Below are 17,019 nucleotides of genomic sequence, written 5' to 3'. Positions count from 1 at the left end.
GGAGGTCCTCATGGAGGCATTTCAAATGCTGAAAGGCCGAGACAGAGTAGATGTGACAAAGTTATTTCCCATGGTAGGAGCTTCTAGGACAAGAGAGCACAACTTCAGGATCAAAGGGCATCATTTAAAAACGGAGATGGGTAAATTTTCATTAGAGGGTCGTGAGTCTGTGGAACATGTTGCCACAGGTGGACGTGGAAACAAAATTGATGGGTATTTGATTAGTCAGGGCATCAAGGGTCATGGGGGAGAAAGTGGGCTGAGTGGAAGGGTGAATCCGCTCATGATTAGTATGGGGGAGTAGATTCGATGGGCCTACTTCTGTTCCTATATCTTGTGATAAATGTTGCTCATTATCGTGAAGTGACAAATGACCTGATCGCCAGTATATACTTGGTACCCTGATTAAACTGTGTTTTCATCCTATTTGTATTGCTGAAAGTCCTAAATTGGGGCAGAACCAATTTTGATGGTATTAAGCAGAGGTTGATTGAGGGGAGGCTGTTTGCAGGACAAGAGGCATCCGGCAGATGGGAAGTTTATAAAGAGGGACAGAATGGGAGAAGCATGATCTTGTTGGAGTTGAGGGCAAAGCTGGCAGAATTTCTGCTGAGGGAAAAACAAAGCAGGCAGCTGAGATGGTGAATTTGTTGAGTGTAGGAGATGTTGCAAAACCTTTGACCAAACTAAGATGTCTGTCTCTGTGCAACTGGATCCTAGTGCTTCTCACCAGACCCCAATCAGCATGGATTAGCAACTTCATCTCCTCCATGCTGACCATGAAAGCAGGGACACCCTATGCTGTGTGCTGAGCCCATATACATTCATGACATCGCAGTGAGGTTTGATTCCAAAGCAATCTATAAATTTGCTGTTAACCCTACTGTTGTTGGCTGAATAACTGGAAATGATGAGTTAGAATACAGAAAGGAGATCAATAATCTGGTAGGGTACAAGTATTTATAATCTTTATTTTTCCCCAAGATTAGGAGGGGGCAGACTCAAACTGGATAACAGAAATTTAAAGTGAGGATAGAAAACTTTAAAAGCGACCTGATTTGTATGTGGAAATAGTAAAGGTGGTGTAATTGCAATTTTGAAAAGATATTTTAAAAAGCCATATGAATAGGAAAGTTTAGAGAGAGACGTAGGACTAGGTTTGGTAGACAACTTTGTTGGCAGGGGAAAGTTGGGCCAAAGGGTCTGTTTCTGTGGTGTAAAACTCTGGACTGTGAAGAAAATTACCATGTGATACCAGATTTAAGCTGTCTGTTCATCTACAAGTAGAATATCTAGTCGTTTTTCACTTTGAAAGGAGTATCAATCTAGATGTGACTTTATAACGATTGAATTTAGATGGTTCTCGGATGGAAGCAGGTAAAATAGTAGCACTTTAGAGGCTTCTTGATAGAAGGAAGAATTTGGAGGCATATCTATCTAATGCAAGCTACTCTATTGGGTGATGTACATTAACGGTCAACTAACCTAAAACTATCAGGGTTGTTTAAATCAAAGCCATGAACCCTAAGATCTGCAAACTGCTGAAGACCAGATCTATGGCATTTAGGACTAGAGATTCAGAAATGCACAGGAAGTTCAAGCATGACATCCGGAAGACCATTGCCAATGCAAGGACCTAATTCTGGGCCTAGCTTGTTTCTCAGATAGATGCCCAAGAGCTGTGGCTTGGCTTCCACTCCATAACATCCTATAAGGTGGAACAAGGTAGTATTAACAATTGCAATGCATCTCTTCCAGATGAGCTCAATGCTTTCTATGTTCTCGCTGAAAGAGAAAACAATCAAGATCCCTTGTGTTCTTCCACAGCCTCCAGTTCCTGGTTTGAGGCAAACAGAACCTTCAGGAGGGTGAATCCTCCCTAAAACATCGGGGCCAGATGGTGTACCTGGCTGGAGTTTTTGTGGGTGATTTTGACCTCTCTCTACAGTGGTCAGAGGTCCCCACCTGCTTCAAAAGGGCATCATTCTAGAGCCCACGAAAAGCAAGGTGATGTACCTCAATGAGTATCAATCGATGACATTTACTGTGAAGTGCTTTTAGAGATTGGTTATGGAGCAAATCAGCTCCTTTCTTAGGAAGGACCTGGATCCACTTCAGTTTGCCTATCATCACAACAGGTTAATACTTTTGTTTGATCACTAGAGCACAGGAACAACTATGTCAGCCTGTTGTTCATTGACTACAACTGAGTGTTCAACACCATCAGACCAACAAGACTCATTTTCTGGATAAAGAACCTGAGACGCTGTTTGCTCCTCTGCAACTGGCTCCTTGACTTTATCGGCAGACCCTAGTCCAGTCAGTATGGATTAGAAACATTTCCCCCCACCCCCCTCCCTTCTTCTCACTGACCATCAACACAGGGGATCCTCGAGATGGTGTACTAATCGTGGACTGGTGCCAATCATCAACTTGTTGGTGTGAAAATGAAATACGTGCTTTGTTGGTGGTGTTGTGCTTGAAAGGTTACATAAGTAAAGGCGATGAATGTTGCTGGACCTAACTTGTTATCTTTACTGTTTTCAGTGACTGGAATGAGCCCTCTGTCTCCATACCTGAACCTTGATCCTAGGTATTTGATCCAGGTGAGTGGAAAGTGTTTTTGTCGAAATTTTCCTGCATTATTTGAGACATCTTCTTTGTGGTTAAGATAGAAGCAATGGCTTATACTTTCCTTAATGATTCAGGACCATGCACTTCAGGCCAGTTCACAACATGAATATGTATTAAATCTTTCACTTCTATGGTTTTTCAATTACTAACTATGATTTCATGTGGAAAAGCTGGGTGATGCAAATCTTAATGTTTAAGAAGATGAATGTGAAGTGTTAGGATTGATAATGAACAGATGGTCCAGCAAGCTTGTTCCATTGCTTTCCTGCTCTCACCATATCACAATACTTGCCTGATGCATTTGTATGTCGATCTCCATCTTAAATTGATCACTACTTCTGCCTCCACAGCTCTCTAAAGACTAAGGGAAGAAATTCCTTCTTATGTCTACCATTACAGGCAGTCCCTGCGGGGGTTATGAACATCCGGGTTACAAATAGCTCATACTTACAAACAGTGTTCCCCTAATTGGTGCATGCAAATTGTGCCCCAATTTGCTAATGTATGTACCTCACAAAGCCTAAATGAGAACTGCAAGTATCTGTTCTGCCTTGCGTACATATTCAGCTTATGGACAGACCCAGGGTACTGGACTCATTAGGCCCTTTCAGGTGGCCTGAACACCTCAGTATAAAGCGGCATAATCTTCCTCTTCCCCCCCCAATCCCCCTTGCAGCTAAAGACATACTCACCTGAAAGCGGCAGAAGCGCCTCTGAGGTCCCGATGCCAATAATTGGTCCCGATGCCAATAATTGGTGGAGTGCCACGCTCCGCTGACACACCTGAACATACTGTTAGCGTCTGATTCCCATCAGCCGGAGACCCACTCCTGGACCAGTGCTGCTCTCTGTGGCTCAAAACGCAGCACAGCCATGGCGGTCTTCCCTACCCATAATTCCCCCACACAGCTGGAACTGTTGTGGGAAACCCAGAGGGATTCTACTTGCGCAGGGGATTATGGGTAAGGAAGACGGCCATTGCTGTGCTGCATATTTATGACTGATGGTGCTGCAGCAGCAGTTGCCCCGCCTCCATCTGATACTAGGTGCCTCTGGATATGAATAGGGCCTTTCAGGTGGACCAGGCAATGCTGCAAACAGCCTTTTAGGACTGCCACCTGAAAGGTTGGTCACTCATAATCTGGGGACTGCCTGTATTCTTAAACTATATCCTGTAGTTCTAGGTTTCTCCATTAAGAGGAGAACATCTCCCTTCAGAATCTTGTACGTTTCAATAAGATCATCTCATTCTTCTGAACTCCATTATTGACCCAACTTATTGAACTTCCCTTCATACCAGGAATCAACCAAGTCAACCTTCTCGGCATTAGCTGCAATACAAATATATACTTCTCTAAATAAGACTAAAATTATCCATCCAGTTCACTGAGTGATGGTATTGCCAGATTCAACTTGACAAGGCTGTTGCTCTGACACAGTAAAGCAGTTTCAGTACTTCTTGAAGGTTACCACTTCATCAAGAGAGTGAAGGTGACAAATTTGATGCCATGATGCTTAATTCAGCCTGGAATTGATGCTGTTGAACTCCTAAGAAGACTCCCTTTATTCTAGATCATTTCTGGGTCTGTACTGTTGTGGAGGCAGGGCACTTCTGCTGGCAGCTTGTTCCACACTCCCACCACTCTCTGTGTGAAGATCTCCCTAACTTTCCCCTTTCACTCTTAACCCATGTCCTCTGCTTTGTATCTCGCCAAACCTCAGTGGAAAAAGCCGATCTACATTGATGTCTATCCTCATAATTTTAAATACCTCTATCAAATCTCCCCTCATTTTTCTATGCTACAGGGAATAAAGTCCTAACCTGTTTAATCTTTCCCTGTATCTCAGTTCCTGAAGTCTGGGCAACATTTTTTAGTAAATCTTTGCTGCACTCTTTCATCTTTCCTGTAGTTAGGTGACAAAAACTGTACACAATACTCCAAATTTGGTATCACCAATGTCTTGTACAACTTTGGCCAACTCCTGTACTCGATACTTTGATTTATGAAGGCCAATAATGCCAAAAGTTCTCTTTACTACCCTATCGATCTGTATGCCACTTTCAGGGAATTGTGTATCTGTATTCCTAGATCCCTCTGTTCCACCACACTCCTCTGTTCCACCACACTCCTCAGTGCCCTACCACTCACTGTGTATGTCCTTTCTTGGTTTGTCCTTCCAAAATATAGCATCTCACACTTTTCAGCATTAAATTCCATCTTCCATTTTTCAGCCCATTCTTCCAGTTAATCCTGATCCCTCTGCAAGCTTTGTTGTCAACAGCACCTCCAATCTTCGTGTCATCTGCAAACTTGCTGATCCAATTTCCCATATTATCATCCAGATCATTGATATAGATGGCAAACAATCATGGTTCCAGCACCGATCCCTGAGGATCACCACTAGTCACAGGCCTCCAGTCTGAGAAGCAATCATCCACTGCTTCTCCTATTCAGCCATTGTTGAATTCAGTCCACTACTTCACCAAGAATTTTGAGCATCTGAACCTTCCTGACTAACCTCCCATATGGGATCTGGTCAAAACCCTTACTAAAGTCCATGTCGACAATATCCACAGCTCTGTTACATCATCTCTTGACTTTTTAATGCTAAGGAGCACAAACGTTGCCTCCAATCCAGCCTTGTACCAATATCCTTCATCCCTGGATCTCTTCTGCTAAATATTTTCTTTGTCCTCTCTCAGATCTTCCAAAAATTTAAATGTCAAAATTTGGACGTGCAGTCAATTCTTTTTAAATGTAGACATACAGCACAGTAGCAGGCGATTTCGGCCCAATTTACGTCCCATTAACCTACACCCATGGTATGTTTCAGATGGTGGGAGGAAACTGGATGCCATGGGGAAAACCCACACAGACACAGGGAGAATATACAAACTCCTTTGCAGACAGCGCGGGATTTGAACCCCTGTCCTGATCGCTGGGGTTCTGAATGTTCTGCAGCCGCTCTTTTAACAAGGCCTGCCACTTTTAAAAAATGTTTCCAGATATTTCAAGGCTGCTGTGAGGACACGTCCTTTAGAATGGTGGCATGTAATCTAGCAGTGATTCATGGGTTTTTAAATTGTATTATTATCACTGAATATTAAAGCAAATTATTGTGTTTTAGACCATTTTGAAGTTTACCTTATTTAACTGTGGATCCTATTTTATTTTGTGTAACTAATGTTACTATATTTAACGATTGGCAGTCAGGCGCTATCTGACCTACTTATTACTTGGACATTATGTTGAAAGCAATTATGTAATCTTTTTCCTCTTAATATTGACCTCTTTATTTCTGTCAGTGGATTTGTTCAATTTCCCAATCATTTGTAATGAGTGCAATGCTGACAGAAATGGATTAAATCTGGCATTTTTAAACTTCTAATTCTGATGGGATGCAAATGTCAGCAGGGAACACCTGACAGAGGGTGTATCTTAAGATTCGCTTTCACTGTAAAAACTAATTCTCACTTTTCATTTTTAGGATACAGATGAGTTTATATTACCAACAGGAGCTAATAAGACAAGAGGAAGATTTGAGCTGGCATTTTTTACAATTGGTGGCTGCTGTATGACTGGTAGGTTTGCCTTTTTGTCTCTAGATCAATTATGCAGTCTGAGGGCTCTCTGTTTCACTGGTAGATGTATCATGTCGCTGAGACCTGCCAAGATTGAGAGGTCAGAGATGTGGTGGGGGCGGGGTTAGTTAAGTAATGCTCAGGAGCAGCATAGTAAACGATACGAACAATCATTAGACCTAGAAGATTTTGTCTCAAACTGGGCCTTAGTCTAAAGTAAAAATGTTTCCTGGGCCATTGAGGGAACTTGCCTGGTAAAATATGCGGAGCATTGATTTTATCTTGTTTCATTCATTTCCCTCTTCCCTAAAGAAACTGCTCTGTAGTAATCTGCTCTGATCATTCAATTTGAGAGCATAATTTCAGTTGGAGGTGTCCAGGCCTCTGGAATTGAGGAAAATGTTTGCGTTCTGGGTGAAGCCTGGGAGAATCTGCATTTTTCTTGGCTCTTAGCGATGGGTGAGGGGGGGGGAAATGTGATGAGCATCCTGCAGTTTCTGGTTAATGTATGCAAGTAAAATCAACTACTCTTGATCTTCTGGGAATTACTTTGCAATTGGCTCTTTTATTTAGCTAATGTATTCATGGTTTTCATTGACTATTTTAATTGACACAGGTTGATCACAAAGCAAATTTTCTGTGTCGCTTGTTCATTTACAATTTGGCACCAGTTTCTCGGGGGGGGGGGGGGGAAAGAATGGTGACAATTTTAAAAACCTGCCATCATTTACTTCTGCATATTTTCTTCCATCAGGTGCTGCCATTGGTGCAGTAAATGGCTTGCGCTTGGGCTTGAAAGAAACTCGGGATATGGCTTGGTCGAAGCCCAGAAATGTTCAGTGAGTACCCGTTTAATGCCACACTCCTCTCAATTCCATAATGATCCAGGCAGTCTACAAATCCTACACCATAGAATTTAGTGAAACTCTGAAATGATAAAGACTGTTGATGGTCCCAGATTGTTTCTTTTTCTCATCTAAAACCACATGCCAAATTCAGTAAACATTTCTGAAATTTCATTAGTGTGTGTGCATCTCTGGTTAAGTTTTTGAAGATGAGCATTTAAAATTCTAGTAACTGAATTGTGCTTTGCAATAGAAATCTTCTCTCATATCAAATGAAATGAGATGAAGTTTTTATTGCAACCTTCTACAGGAGCTCTATTGAGAACACCATGGCCGGCTGCACCACAGTGCGGTACAATGAATGCAAGGGTGGGAAATGGTAACTGATGCAGCATACACACACAGTTACCAACAGTCGTGGAAAAGAAATAGCGGACAATTAATAATGAACATGGGGAAAATAGCGTGGGAATAAAATACACACATGAACTGGTACATACAGTGATCAAGGAAAAATCACGACAATGCTCCATCACCCCTTGACTCAGTGCAGTCCATGCTACACTCTGATATATTTGTGTATGGCAGAGTGTTGGATTCTGGTTTCACCAAGGTGCATGTACCTTAGAGAATGCAGCAAAAACTTAAGATATTGCCAGCTTGCTCTCTGATGCTATGTGGTGAGCCTTAGTCTAAAGTAAAAATGTGGGGTAGGGGGAGCAAAGTAGGTTATTTGTTGTGCATGGTATTTCAGAATGCTTTTACAGCCCCATTCATTGGGACTAGGGTTTAAATCCCACGCTGTCTGTAAGGAGTTTGCATGCTCTCCCCGTGTCTGCTTCGATTTCCAACCACCCTTCAAAAACTTACTGGGGGTTGTAGGTCAATTGGGTGGGCGGGCTTGTTGGCCAAAAGGGCCTGTTAACGTGCTGTATGTCTTTTTTTTAATTGAGATGTTGTAATGGAACTTTATACAGTAATAAAAAAGACTGCAGATACTGTGATTATAGTTAAAAAAAAAGATGCTGGAGAAGCTTAGCCAGTCCCACAATGTCCATAGGAGCCAAAACTGAAGTTTTGGGCCTGAGCCCTTCTTGAAGAGCTCTATTTAGCATGTTTCTGCACCTTGATCATCTTCTTGCTGAGTTGACAGGTTCTTTATACCAGATTAGCACTTGATTGTGACCTGGCACAAGATGTTTTAATAACCATTAATTTACAACCCAATGTTCTTGCATTGGAAACCTGGCAACTCCATTTGGATGAAACTTGGGAGAGACTCTGGACTCCTGAGTGGAGGCTGAAGTCCATTCCAGTTCAGTGCTTGAATCATGTCTCTGAATGGAGTCCAAATAGGGCAGCGGGGATTGTCTCACAATCGCTAGAAAGGCTGAGAAATTTGACTACTGATGATGTGTGGGCTCCGTTAATTTTAGGTGGGGTAAATTATTTAGGAAATTGTAAGCTCAGGTAATTTCCTTTTTCTTTTATTTTAATATTCATTTTGTTCTTGGTTTTTAATCACTGCTCAAATGTTGATGAATGTCAACATTTTAAAATGTTCAATATGGGTGCCATCTTTGATAGCCTTGACTGTCAAAACAATCCAAGGACTGGAAGCTACCACGTGCGTCTGAGAAGCATTTCATTACACTGGACTTCAGCACCTCAAATAGACCATTGCCCCTGCTTTGTCCTTGTGACCCCCCCCATCCTTCCCCAAACCACCATCACCAAAAGCATTTATTGTTCCTTCCCACATTACAAGGTATTTGAGAGAAAGCAAGTTTTGACACCACTGATGGAAAGATTGAAATTGTAGTAAGTAGTTTTGAGGTGTGTAGACAGGCTTGTGAAATTAAAAAAACACAAACTCAGCAGGTCAAACAGTGGACAGCATGAGCCCTTCATCAGGATATGAGCATGGTGCAGGAGGGTGTCTGATGTGGGGTGGGGCCACATGGATGAGGGAGGGAGGACATAGAAAACGAGGAGGGGGGTGGCTCTGCGAAGGGAAGGGGATGGAGAAGAAAGGGAGCATGGCGAGTGGTCAAGCATAAATTGGAGAAATTGATGCTCCTCCAATTTAAAGGTGGCCTGGGTTTGGCAGTGCATGAGGCCATGGACAGACATCGCTGCAGGAGTGGGGCACAGAATTGAAATGGTCGCTGGGAGATCTCTGACATTGATGCGGACAGAGCAAAGGTGCTCAGTACATACACTGTTCTCTTCGATTACTTAGCCAGGCTGGTGAAATTTCCAACTGCTGACAGATTACATTTAATACAGTAATATGTAAAATATTTATGGGATAAAATGGGAGATAATAGATTTATTGGGGAACAGGTCTAGCTTCTGAGAAAATAAGTTGACAAGTCTGTGAAGGGATGTGTTAAAATACAAAACCAGAGTTTTCCCCCAGGAAGTTGTCACAAGCACTTGGCCAATTCTGAGTTCTACACTTTGGGAAGGATGTTGAGGCCGAGGAGAGGTTGTAGTCGATATTTGCCAAAATGGCGGAAAACGGAAAAAAGTCTGCATATGTAGGAAACCCTGGATCCATTCAACAAATGAAGAGTTGGTATTGTGCTGCTTGAAGTCCATCAGCCAGCTCCCCACCATGATCACCAGCCCCCCCACATCTCCATCGGGCACACAGAACTCAAAACGGTCAACCAGTTTACCTACCTCGGCTGCACCATTTCATCTGATGCAAGGATCGACAATGAGATAGACAACAGACTCACCAAGTGCCTTTGGAAGACTACACAAAAGGGTCTGGCAAAACAACCACCTGAAGAAACACAAAGATCAGTGTGTACAGACCATTGTCATACCCACGCTCCTGTTCGGCTCCGAATCATGGGTCCTCTACCGGCATCACCTATGGCTCCTAGAACGCTTCCATCAGCGCTGTCTCCACTCCATCCTCAACATTCATTGGAGTGACTTCATCACCAACATCGAAGTATTTGAGCTGGCAGAGTTCGCAAGCATCGAATCCACGCTGCTGAAGACCCAACTGCGCTGGGTGCATCACGTCTCCAGAATGGTATATGGCAAGCTCTCCACTGGACACCGAGACAGAGGTGCACCAAAGAAGAGGTACAAGGACTGCTTAAAGAAATCTCTTGGTGCCTGCCACATTGACCACCGCCAGTGGGCTGATATCGCCTCCAACCGTGCATCTTGGCGCCTCACAGTTCGGCGGGCAGCAACCTCCTTTGAAGAAGACCGCAGAGCCCACCTCACTGACAAAGGGCAAAGGAGGAAAATCCCAACACCCAACCCCAACCAACTAATTTTCCCTTGCAACCGCTGCAACCGTGTCTGCCTGTCCCGCATCGGACTTGTCAGTCACCAACGAGCCTGCAGCTGACGTGGACATTACCCCTCCATAAATCTTCGTCCGCGAAGCCAAGCCAAAGAAGAAGCTTGAAGTGGGGGAAGGATTATTGGGAGATAAAATGGAGAATGCTGGAACTACTCGAGTGTATCAGGCACACCTTAGAAAGGGAAGCAGTATTAACGTTTCAGGTCGATAACCTTTCATCAGAACTCAAAGTTGTCTACAGATCATGGCTAAAATTGAGCTCTGTTTGTTGTTTTATTTCCTCTTTCCACCCATCTCTATCCCTATTGTCTTGCATTCCACCAGATACAGTTCAGCTGCCTATAAAGCAAAGCTTGGTGAAATTCCGGAGGCTGTTGATTTCTGATGGTATCTTGCCACGAATCACTGAAAGTTTGAATAAACAGCCTTGGGAACATCAGCAAACGTTGACTGTTGCAGTTTCCCAGAATTTTTAATTGTGTAATTTTCTTCGGATCACACGATTTTGTGTCGCGTGTTACCAGAAGTCGTGAGTACACGTTACCAGTCTAATCCAAATTGAAGAGGGTGGCATTATTTGCAGAGAAATTTCTTGTGCTCCTTTTCTCCCAGAATGAATGTTCCTAATTTCTTCAAATTCATCACTGCAATTCTTTTAATTTATAGAGTTTAATAATCCAATTTGAAACCTCCATTTCCCAAATCACTGCATTAACAAATGTACAAGTCACAGCATTGTTAAATAAATTAAAATGATCTATAGCAAACACTTTAAAATGCTGTTTTCTAAATTATAATATTATTGTCCCATTTTCTTCACAGGGTTAGTCTTTATCTAAATATCTGTTGTATTTACTCGAGCTGAAGCATTTGGATATGGTGTTTTCTGAAATCTATCCAGAAGCTAATAGTTTAAACACATTGAATCTTTAAATGAGGTGGTTTTATCTTGCAAAGGTCAGGGATTGTTTGTACAGCTGTGTTATTGTGTACCATGCTCATTTTATCAGTGTAAATGATGCAACAGCAAACAATTCTTTGGACCGAATGATTGGTTTCTCCATGAAACTTTTTTTTACCCACTATTCCAATATGTATACTAAGCATCTGCACTTTATCCTAAAACCTTACAATTATATAATGTACAGTTTCTTTTTTTTCACTATCAATAAGTGGTAACTTTATCCTGTGTTTAGAATTTCTCCCCCGATTCTTTCCCTTCTCTCAGCTCTGCTGCCTCCTCCATTCTGGAAGCCATTTCCAAATTGCCAAGGAATCTTCTAAACCGCTTGGCTACAGTTCTAATTGTTACCCTGGACCCTGCTCTCGGTTTGATCTGGCATCCACCTGAAAGGTTACAGAAAGCTGTGCTGAGTTTCTGTGTTCTTAAAGTGCAACTCCAATATTTCTAAATCTGTACTCTTAAACCTTGTGTTATTTTGCAGAATTCTGAACATGGTCACAAGGCAAGGAGCTTTATGGGCCAACACCTTGGGCTCCTTGGGTAAGTGAGAATAGTTATTTCAGATATTGTGGGAATTATATTAGACCAAAAAAAAACTATATTTAATTTCTTAACCAATAAGAACCTTTATCTTCATGGTTGTTCTATGCATTGATTCTTGTGAAAACATTTCACTGAGAATAGTCTCTACTTGATACATACAATTACTGTTACTTCATCCGCTCGCATTTTTCTTTCATACCCCAAGTTCAACATATCTACACTTCGAAGGGTAATCTTTTTGGTTATTACCAAAACTTTATGCCTTTTTTTTCCAGTCTTGTGTTTGGGAGTAGGATTTGGCAGGCACTACTTTCCTAAGAGGCATTAAGTCTTAGGCTGTGGTATCTAGATATTGTTGCAAACAGACCCCTGCTGAGTTCAGTCTGGTGGAGCCTATAAGGTTAATTCCTTGTGCATTGTTGCATTGGATCCATCTGTCTGACCTATTCAAGAAGGTGATGAAATTAGAAAGGAAAATGACAGCAAGCTAGGCAGAGTAGAGCAAAGTAATCATTTCAGGTCCATCTTCTAGCAGAACATTGATGTGTAACATTGATACTGTTTTATTTAGTATTAGTTTAAAAAAAAAAGTGGTGGGAAAATTAGAGTCGGTTGTTCTGCAAGCACAGAAAAGGGCCCTTCGGCCCCACTCACCCATGCCCTGTTTTCTGCTTCAGCTTGTCCCATTTAATGGGACTGAAAGGCAGTAAATTCCTGGGGCCAGATAATCTGGATCCAACTATTAGAAGTGGTCATAGAAATAGTGGATACAGTGCTTTGATTTTCCCAAATTCTATCAATTGTGGATAGAACAGTTCCTGAATATGGGAGAGTAACAAATGTAACTCCATTTTGTATATTAAAAAGGAAAGGACAACCAAACAGGTGAGGCTAGCATTTTCTGTTCCATTTATATTCGGTTGTTGTGAGCTATTTGATTGAGGGCATAGAAAATATCAGTGGGATTAAACAGCATGGATTTATGAAGAGGAAAGACTGACAGAATTTCTAGATTTTTTTTTGAGTAGGTAATTGGTAGTAGAATAATCTTGAATGGTGGAGTAAACTTGTATTTCTGCTATTTTCCATATTTGTGAAGTAGATTGCTCAAGATTAATGGGATGGTTATGTCTTTGTCAAGTGTGGTGGCAAGGTTGACATTCAGTTATACGTTAATTGGGGCGGTGTGTTGAGCAAAGTATCAGATTCAGTGGGTTTAGAGACGAGTCAAGGTACAAGGGTTTGCAATCACATGTTGCTTTCATTAACACGCAATTTATAGAAGAGCGCGGGAAAATGTTAGCCGGAATCAAACGCATGCACAATTTATAAAGGAGCATGGGAAAACATTAAACAGTACACAATTATTAATGCACCCAGATGGTGCTGACATTTGCACACTATATGCAGGGGTAATACACACCTGTCCCGGACCCCTGATGGTCAGGATATGGCTCTGGTACAAACGGTACCCTTACAGATATACACACATTCCCAGACCCCTGATCATCGGGAGGTGCAGCTCTACTGCAAGTATCGATCTATTGCAGTTTAAACTATAGTGATGCTACTGCTTAGCTTATGTGCAGTGCCTACCTTACCCGCAACTCTTCCAAGCGATGTCCACAGTAGCAGCCTGGCATGGAGAGGTGTCTGGGGCTATCACAAGGCAGAGAGAATGAACACCCTGTCCTGGTCTTTTTAGAGTGCTAATTTGTGTCCAGCCAATAGTGAATTAGCCAACGGCAGGGTATGAACTAATTAGTGGCTGGAGCCCCACCCTGACTGACAGGTGATGTGACTTCTGAATAAGTTCCAGATGAAGGGAGGACACACATCCCAGACAGGCAGGGAAGCCACATTTCCTCCACGCACAACAGGTGGCACCAGCGATCGGAACTGCGTCATCTCTGCGCCTGCGTGGGTTTTCCCTGGGGAAAACTTACTTGGGTTGTAGGTCAATTGGGTGTAACTGGGTGGTATGGGATCATGGGCCAAAAGGGTCTATTACTGGGCTGGATCTTTAGATTTAAAATTTTAAACCAATTTTGTATTTGAAACAGCAAAGGGATATTGTGGGCTAGAAAGCAATTCCTAAATGGAGACCCAATATTCCTTGAGTTTATTAGACTGCCTCTTAACTGCCCCACTTGTGCAGTGTGGTTTGTACTGTAATCCACGAATAGCAATCTCTGCGCGGTTTCAAGGTTCATGCATCCCTGTATGAATGTTTCTTACACCTGACTTGTTTATGCAGCTCTCTTGTACAGTACATCTGGTGTTGTGATCGAGAAGGTTCGAGGTGCAGAAGATGACCTGAACACAGTGGCAGCAGGGTCCCTAACTGGCTTACTGTACAAATCCACAGGTAAATGATTAATAGCATTGATCTTGAACTTTTTTTTGCCCTTTGGTGAGTTTTCTTTGTGCGCTGCTTCAAAATTGTTGCAGAATTGGAGATACTTTTTCTCAAAAGTGTATTTTTGTTTTGAAAGGGAACCACTAAAGTTATGCAAGAAATATTAGAGATTCAGCTTTGTGTTCATTATTGTGGTTGCATCTTGTTTTGGAAGTTTTCACTCCAGTTATATCAAAAAGCCTAATTAAAATTGCATCACTACACAGACCATTTAACCAGATGTTCAAAAAAAACCACCTTATTTGCAAGTGAGTTTTGAGCTTTTCTTGATTATTATAAGGCAACAAAGCACTGTGTGTTTCAGAGCTGGAGGTCAAATCTGGCTAACTGCTCCTGCCTCAGTGTTGCATTATTGATCAGCTGTAGTTTTGCTGAAGATAAAAAGGTGCATCAGAAAACTTGCTAGGAGGAGACTTCTTTTCGTCCACATCCAACGTAACTTCTCTTCCTTGTCTCTTCAGCTGGATTTCGTGGAGCAGCACGGGGAGGATTTATCGGCTTCACTCTGACTGGACTTTATGCTCTCTATAACAACTGGGACCATATAAAGGGTATGTCTGTACGACATTCCCTCTGAAGCTGTACTGCAGGCAGTTTGCGGGACATTCAAATAGGAAATGAGTACAGTGGATAAGACCTGAACTCAAGAGTTGCATCAGAATTTTAAAACAAATTATTAAATATCACTTTATCCTTAAACTTTTGTGACCTGATCTGGAAGACCCTTGCACGTCAAGTGATCTCAATCTCACTGTGACATTGAGATGAGCAGTTGACAGAAGTTGCAAATTCCACCACACACGGTACTGAGATGGCAACAATCCTAAATGGATTAATGTAGAATGATTCTTGGGTCACTAGAGCAGTGGGATAAGTAATCATTCAAACCCTTCATTAGCAGAAAGGTAAGACTGCACTAGCATTGAGCAGAGTGGTACAACCTGATACTGGATTAAACCTCCACACCATTGGAACTTATGGCCAATTCCATAAAGCCTCTTCCTTTCTACCTTTTCAATGACCAGCTTTGTTCTGTAGCTGAAAAAAGAGGTATTACTATACTACAGACTTAAATATATTAAATTCTGACACTTGGCATCCTCTCATCTGCCATTTGTACCTGTACCCCAAACATTATTCAGCTACCTTGTTGGCTGCACTGGTTGTTCACTAACTCTTCTAATGGTCTGTAACACAGCAAACTTGATTTTTATCCAAATGATCTGACCTAATTATGGCAAAGGAGCTGATGAGAGTGTTTCCTCTCGTGTGTGTAATAAAATTGTGGCTAACCTGATTACAGTGCAGCCCAGCTCTGCCCCATCTTGCAGGTGAGTGGAATGCTTCATGCACAGCAGTGTTTGTAATAATTGTGGGGGTGACAGGGTGCCAATTATTTATTCCCAATACACAGATTGCACATCCCATTTGCTTTAATATACTTCCCTTCCAATAAAATGGTTTATAAATAAGTAATAATCATGTACATGGACATGCTTTGAGAACAAAAGTTTGTAGCCCAAAGTGAAAACAAGGATGTCGAGAATAGTTGGTTGTCAATCACTTAAATATTGGAGGAATCCAAGAAAGGCTTACACAGACTCTACTGAAGAACAAGTGTGAACTGGTCCTCTAATTGTTTACCTTGTTATTTGGGTCAAACCCTCCAACCTTTTTAATTGTTCTTTGTGTGTATTCTGTTTAGAGGAATCTAGTCAGACTATAGCAAGCTCAACACAATAAAAAGGTATTTATTGTGTGATAAACCATGTCCTGCTTTTTTTAACTATTGCTTATTGATGATTATTACATTATCAAAGCATCTTTTGAATTACTTTGAGATGGAGGAACAATCACAAAACCTGCTGATCATTCTGTGGCTAGGGAACCCCAGCACTGAAGTGAATGAGGAATTATTCTCTTGAGGTCTCATTTATCTTTCAGTAAGGGAATTGAGGGCTGTAACTAATGCAGGTGGAGCTATGGTTAAAAAAGAAAATCAACCGTATTGTGGAGCAGGCATAAGGGGTGCCTCCTTCCATTTCTGTCAAAGCACAGGTTATTCCATAGCATTCTGTTCCCCCCTCACCAACCAATTTGTTGAAGCCTTGAAGGGTTTAAGACTGAAACATTAGCTATATAAAGTATGCTGTTTGACCTGCAAACTTTCATGTTTTACTTATTCCATAGACTTGCATCTCCCTTAATTTTATCCCATCTCAACCCTTCAAGTTTGTTTTTTAAATGTCCCTATTGTACTCTTCCACTACCCTAAAAACAAAACTTACCTCTCTTCCCTAAACATTCCTTCACTCACCTTAATTGAAACCCTCTGGTATTCACTGAAGATCATTTCTGTACAGAAGCCGTGCCCATATCTTTTCATGGTCCACACAGAGGCAAGGATGATAAATTTTTAATGATGGGGAACAATTATTTTTAAAGGCATCAGCTGAACTAAGTGGATTAATTGGAGGTTATGCCCCTCAATGGGTAAAGCTTCCTGCCATCATCATGTCAGCCTTCTACATTAGCTCTGAGTATCCTGGTTGGTGACATCAGTATGATACGGGTTGTTGCTGAAGAATAGATCACCCTAAAGAGGGCACCCCCTCAGCCTGCAGCATCTTCCGGCTGCTCCTGTTTGGAAAAAGATACAGGAGTATCAGCACCACCAAGCTGAAAGTTTCTTCTCGT

The 17,019-nt window shown here is 41.9% G+C and overlaps 1 protein-coding gene across 2 annotated transcripts in view; it reads left to right on the top strand.

Moving 5' to 3' along the window:
- Positions 1-17,019, top strand: part of LOC138736354 (mitochondrial import inner membrane translocase subunit Tim23-like) — a 42,851-nt gene that overhangs the window by 16,309 nt on the left and 9,523 nt on the right. The window contains exons 2-7 of one of the 2 annotated variants that reach the window (XM_069885727.1): positions 2,548-2,606; positions 6,124-6,217; positions 6,972-7,056; positions 11,842-11,900; positions 14,161-14,271; positions 14,784-14,873. In XM_069885727.1, coding sequence (XP_069741828.1) covers positions 2,548-2,606; positions 6,124-6,217; positions 6,972-7,056; positions 11,842-11,900; positions 14,161-14,271; positions 14,784-14,873 — 498 coding nt within the window. Of the gene's footprint in view, positions 1-2,547; positions 2,607-6,123; positions 6,218-6,971; positions 7,057-11,841; positions 11,901-14,160; positions 14,272-14,783; positions 16,089-17,019 lie in introns of those variants that run through there. The other variant, XM_069885728.1, reaches the window with a different exon arrangement.

The sequence above is a fragment of the Narcine bancroftii genome, chromosome 6 (genome assembly GCF_036971445.1).
Source record: "Narcine bancroftii isolate sNarBan1 chromosome 6, sNarBan1.hap1, whole genome shotgun sequence".
Lineage (NCBI taxonomy): Eukaryota > Metazoa > Chordata > Chondrichthyes > Torpediniformes > Narcinidae > Narcine > Narcine bancroftii.
The sequence above is the reverse complement of the archived record's forward strand: the minus strand, read 5'-3'. Positions and strand labels throughout refer to the sequence as shown.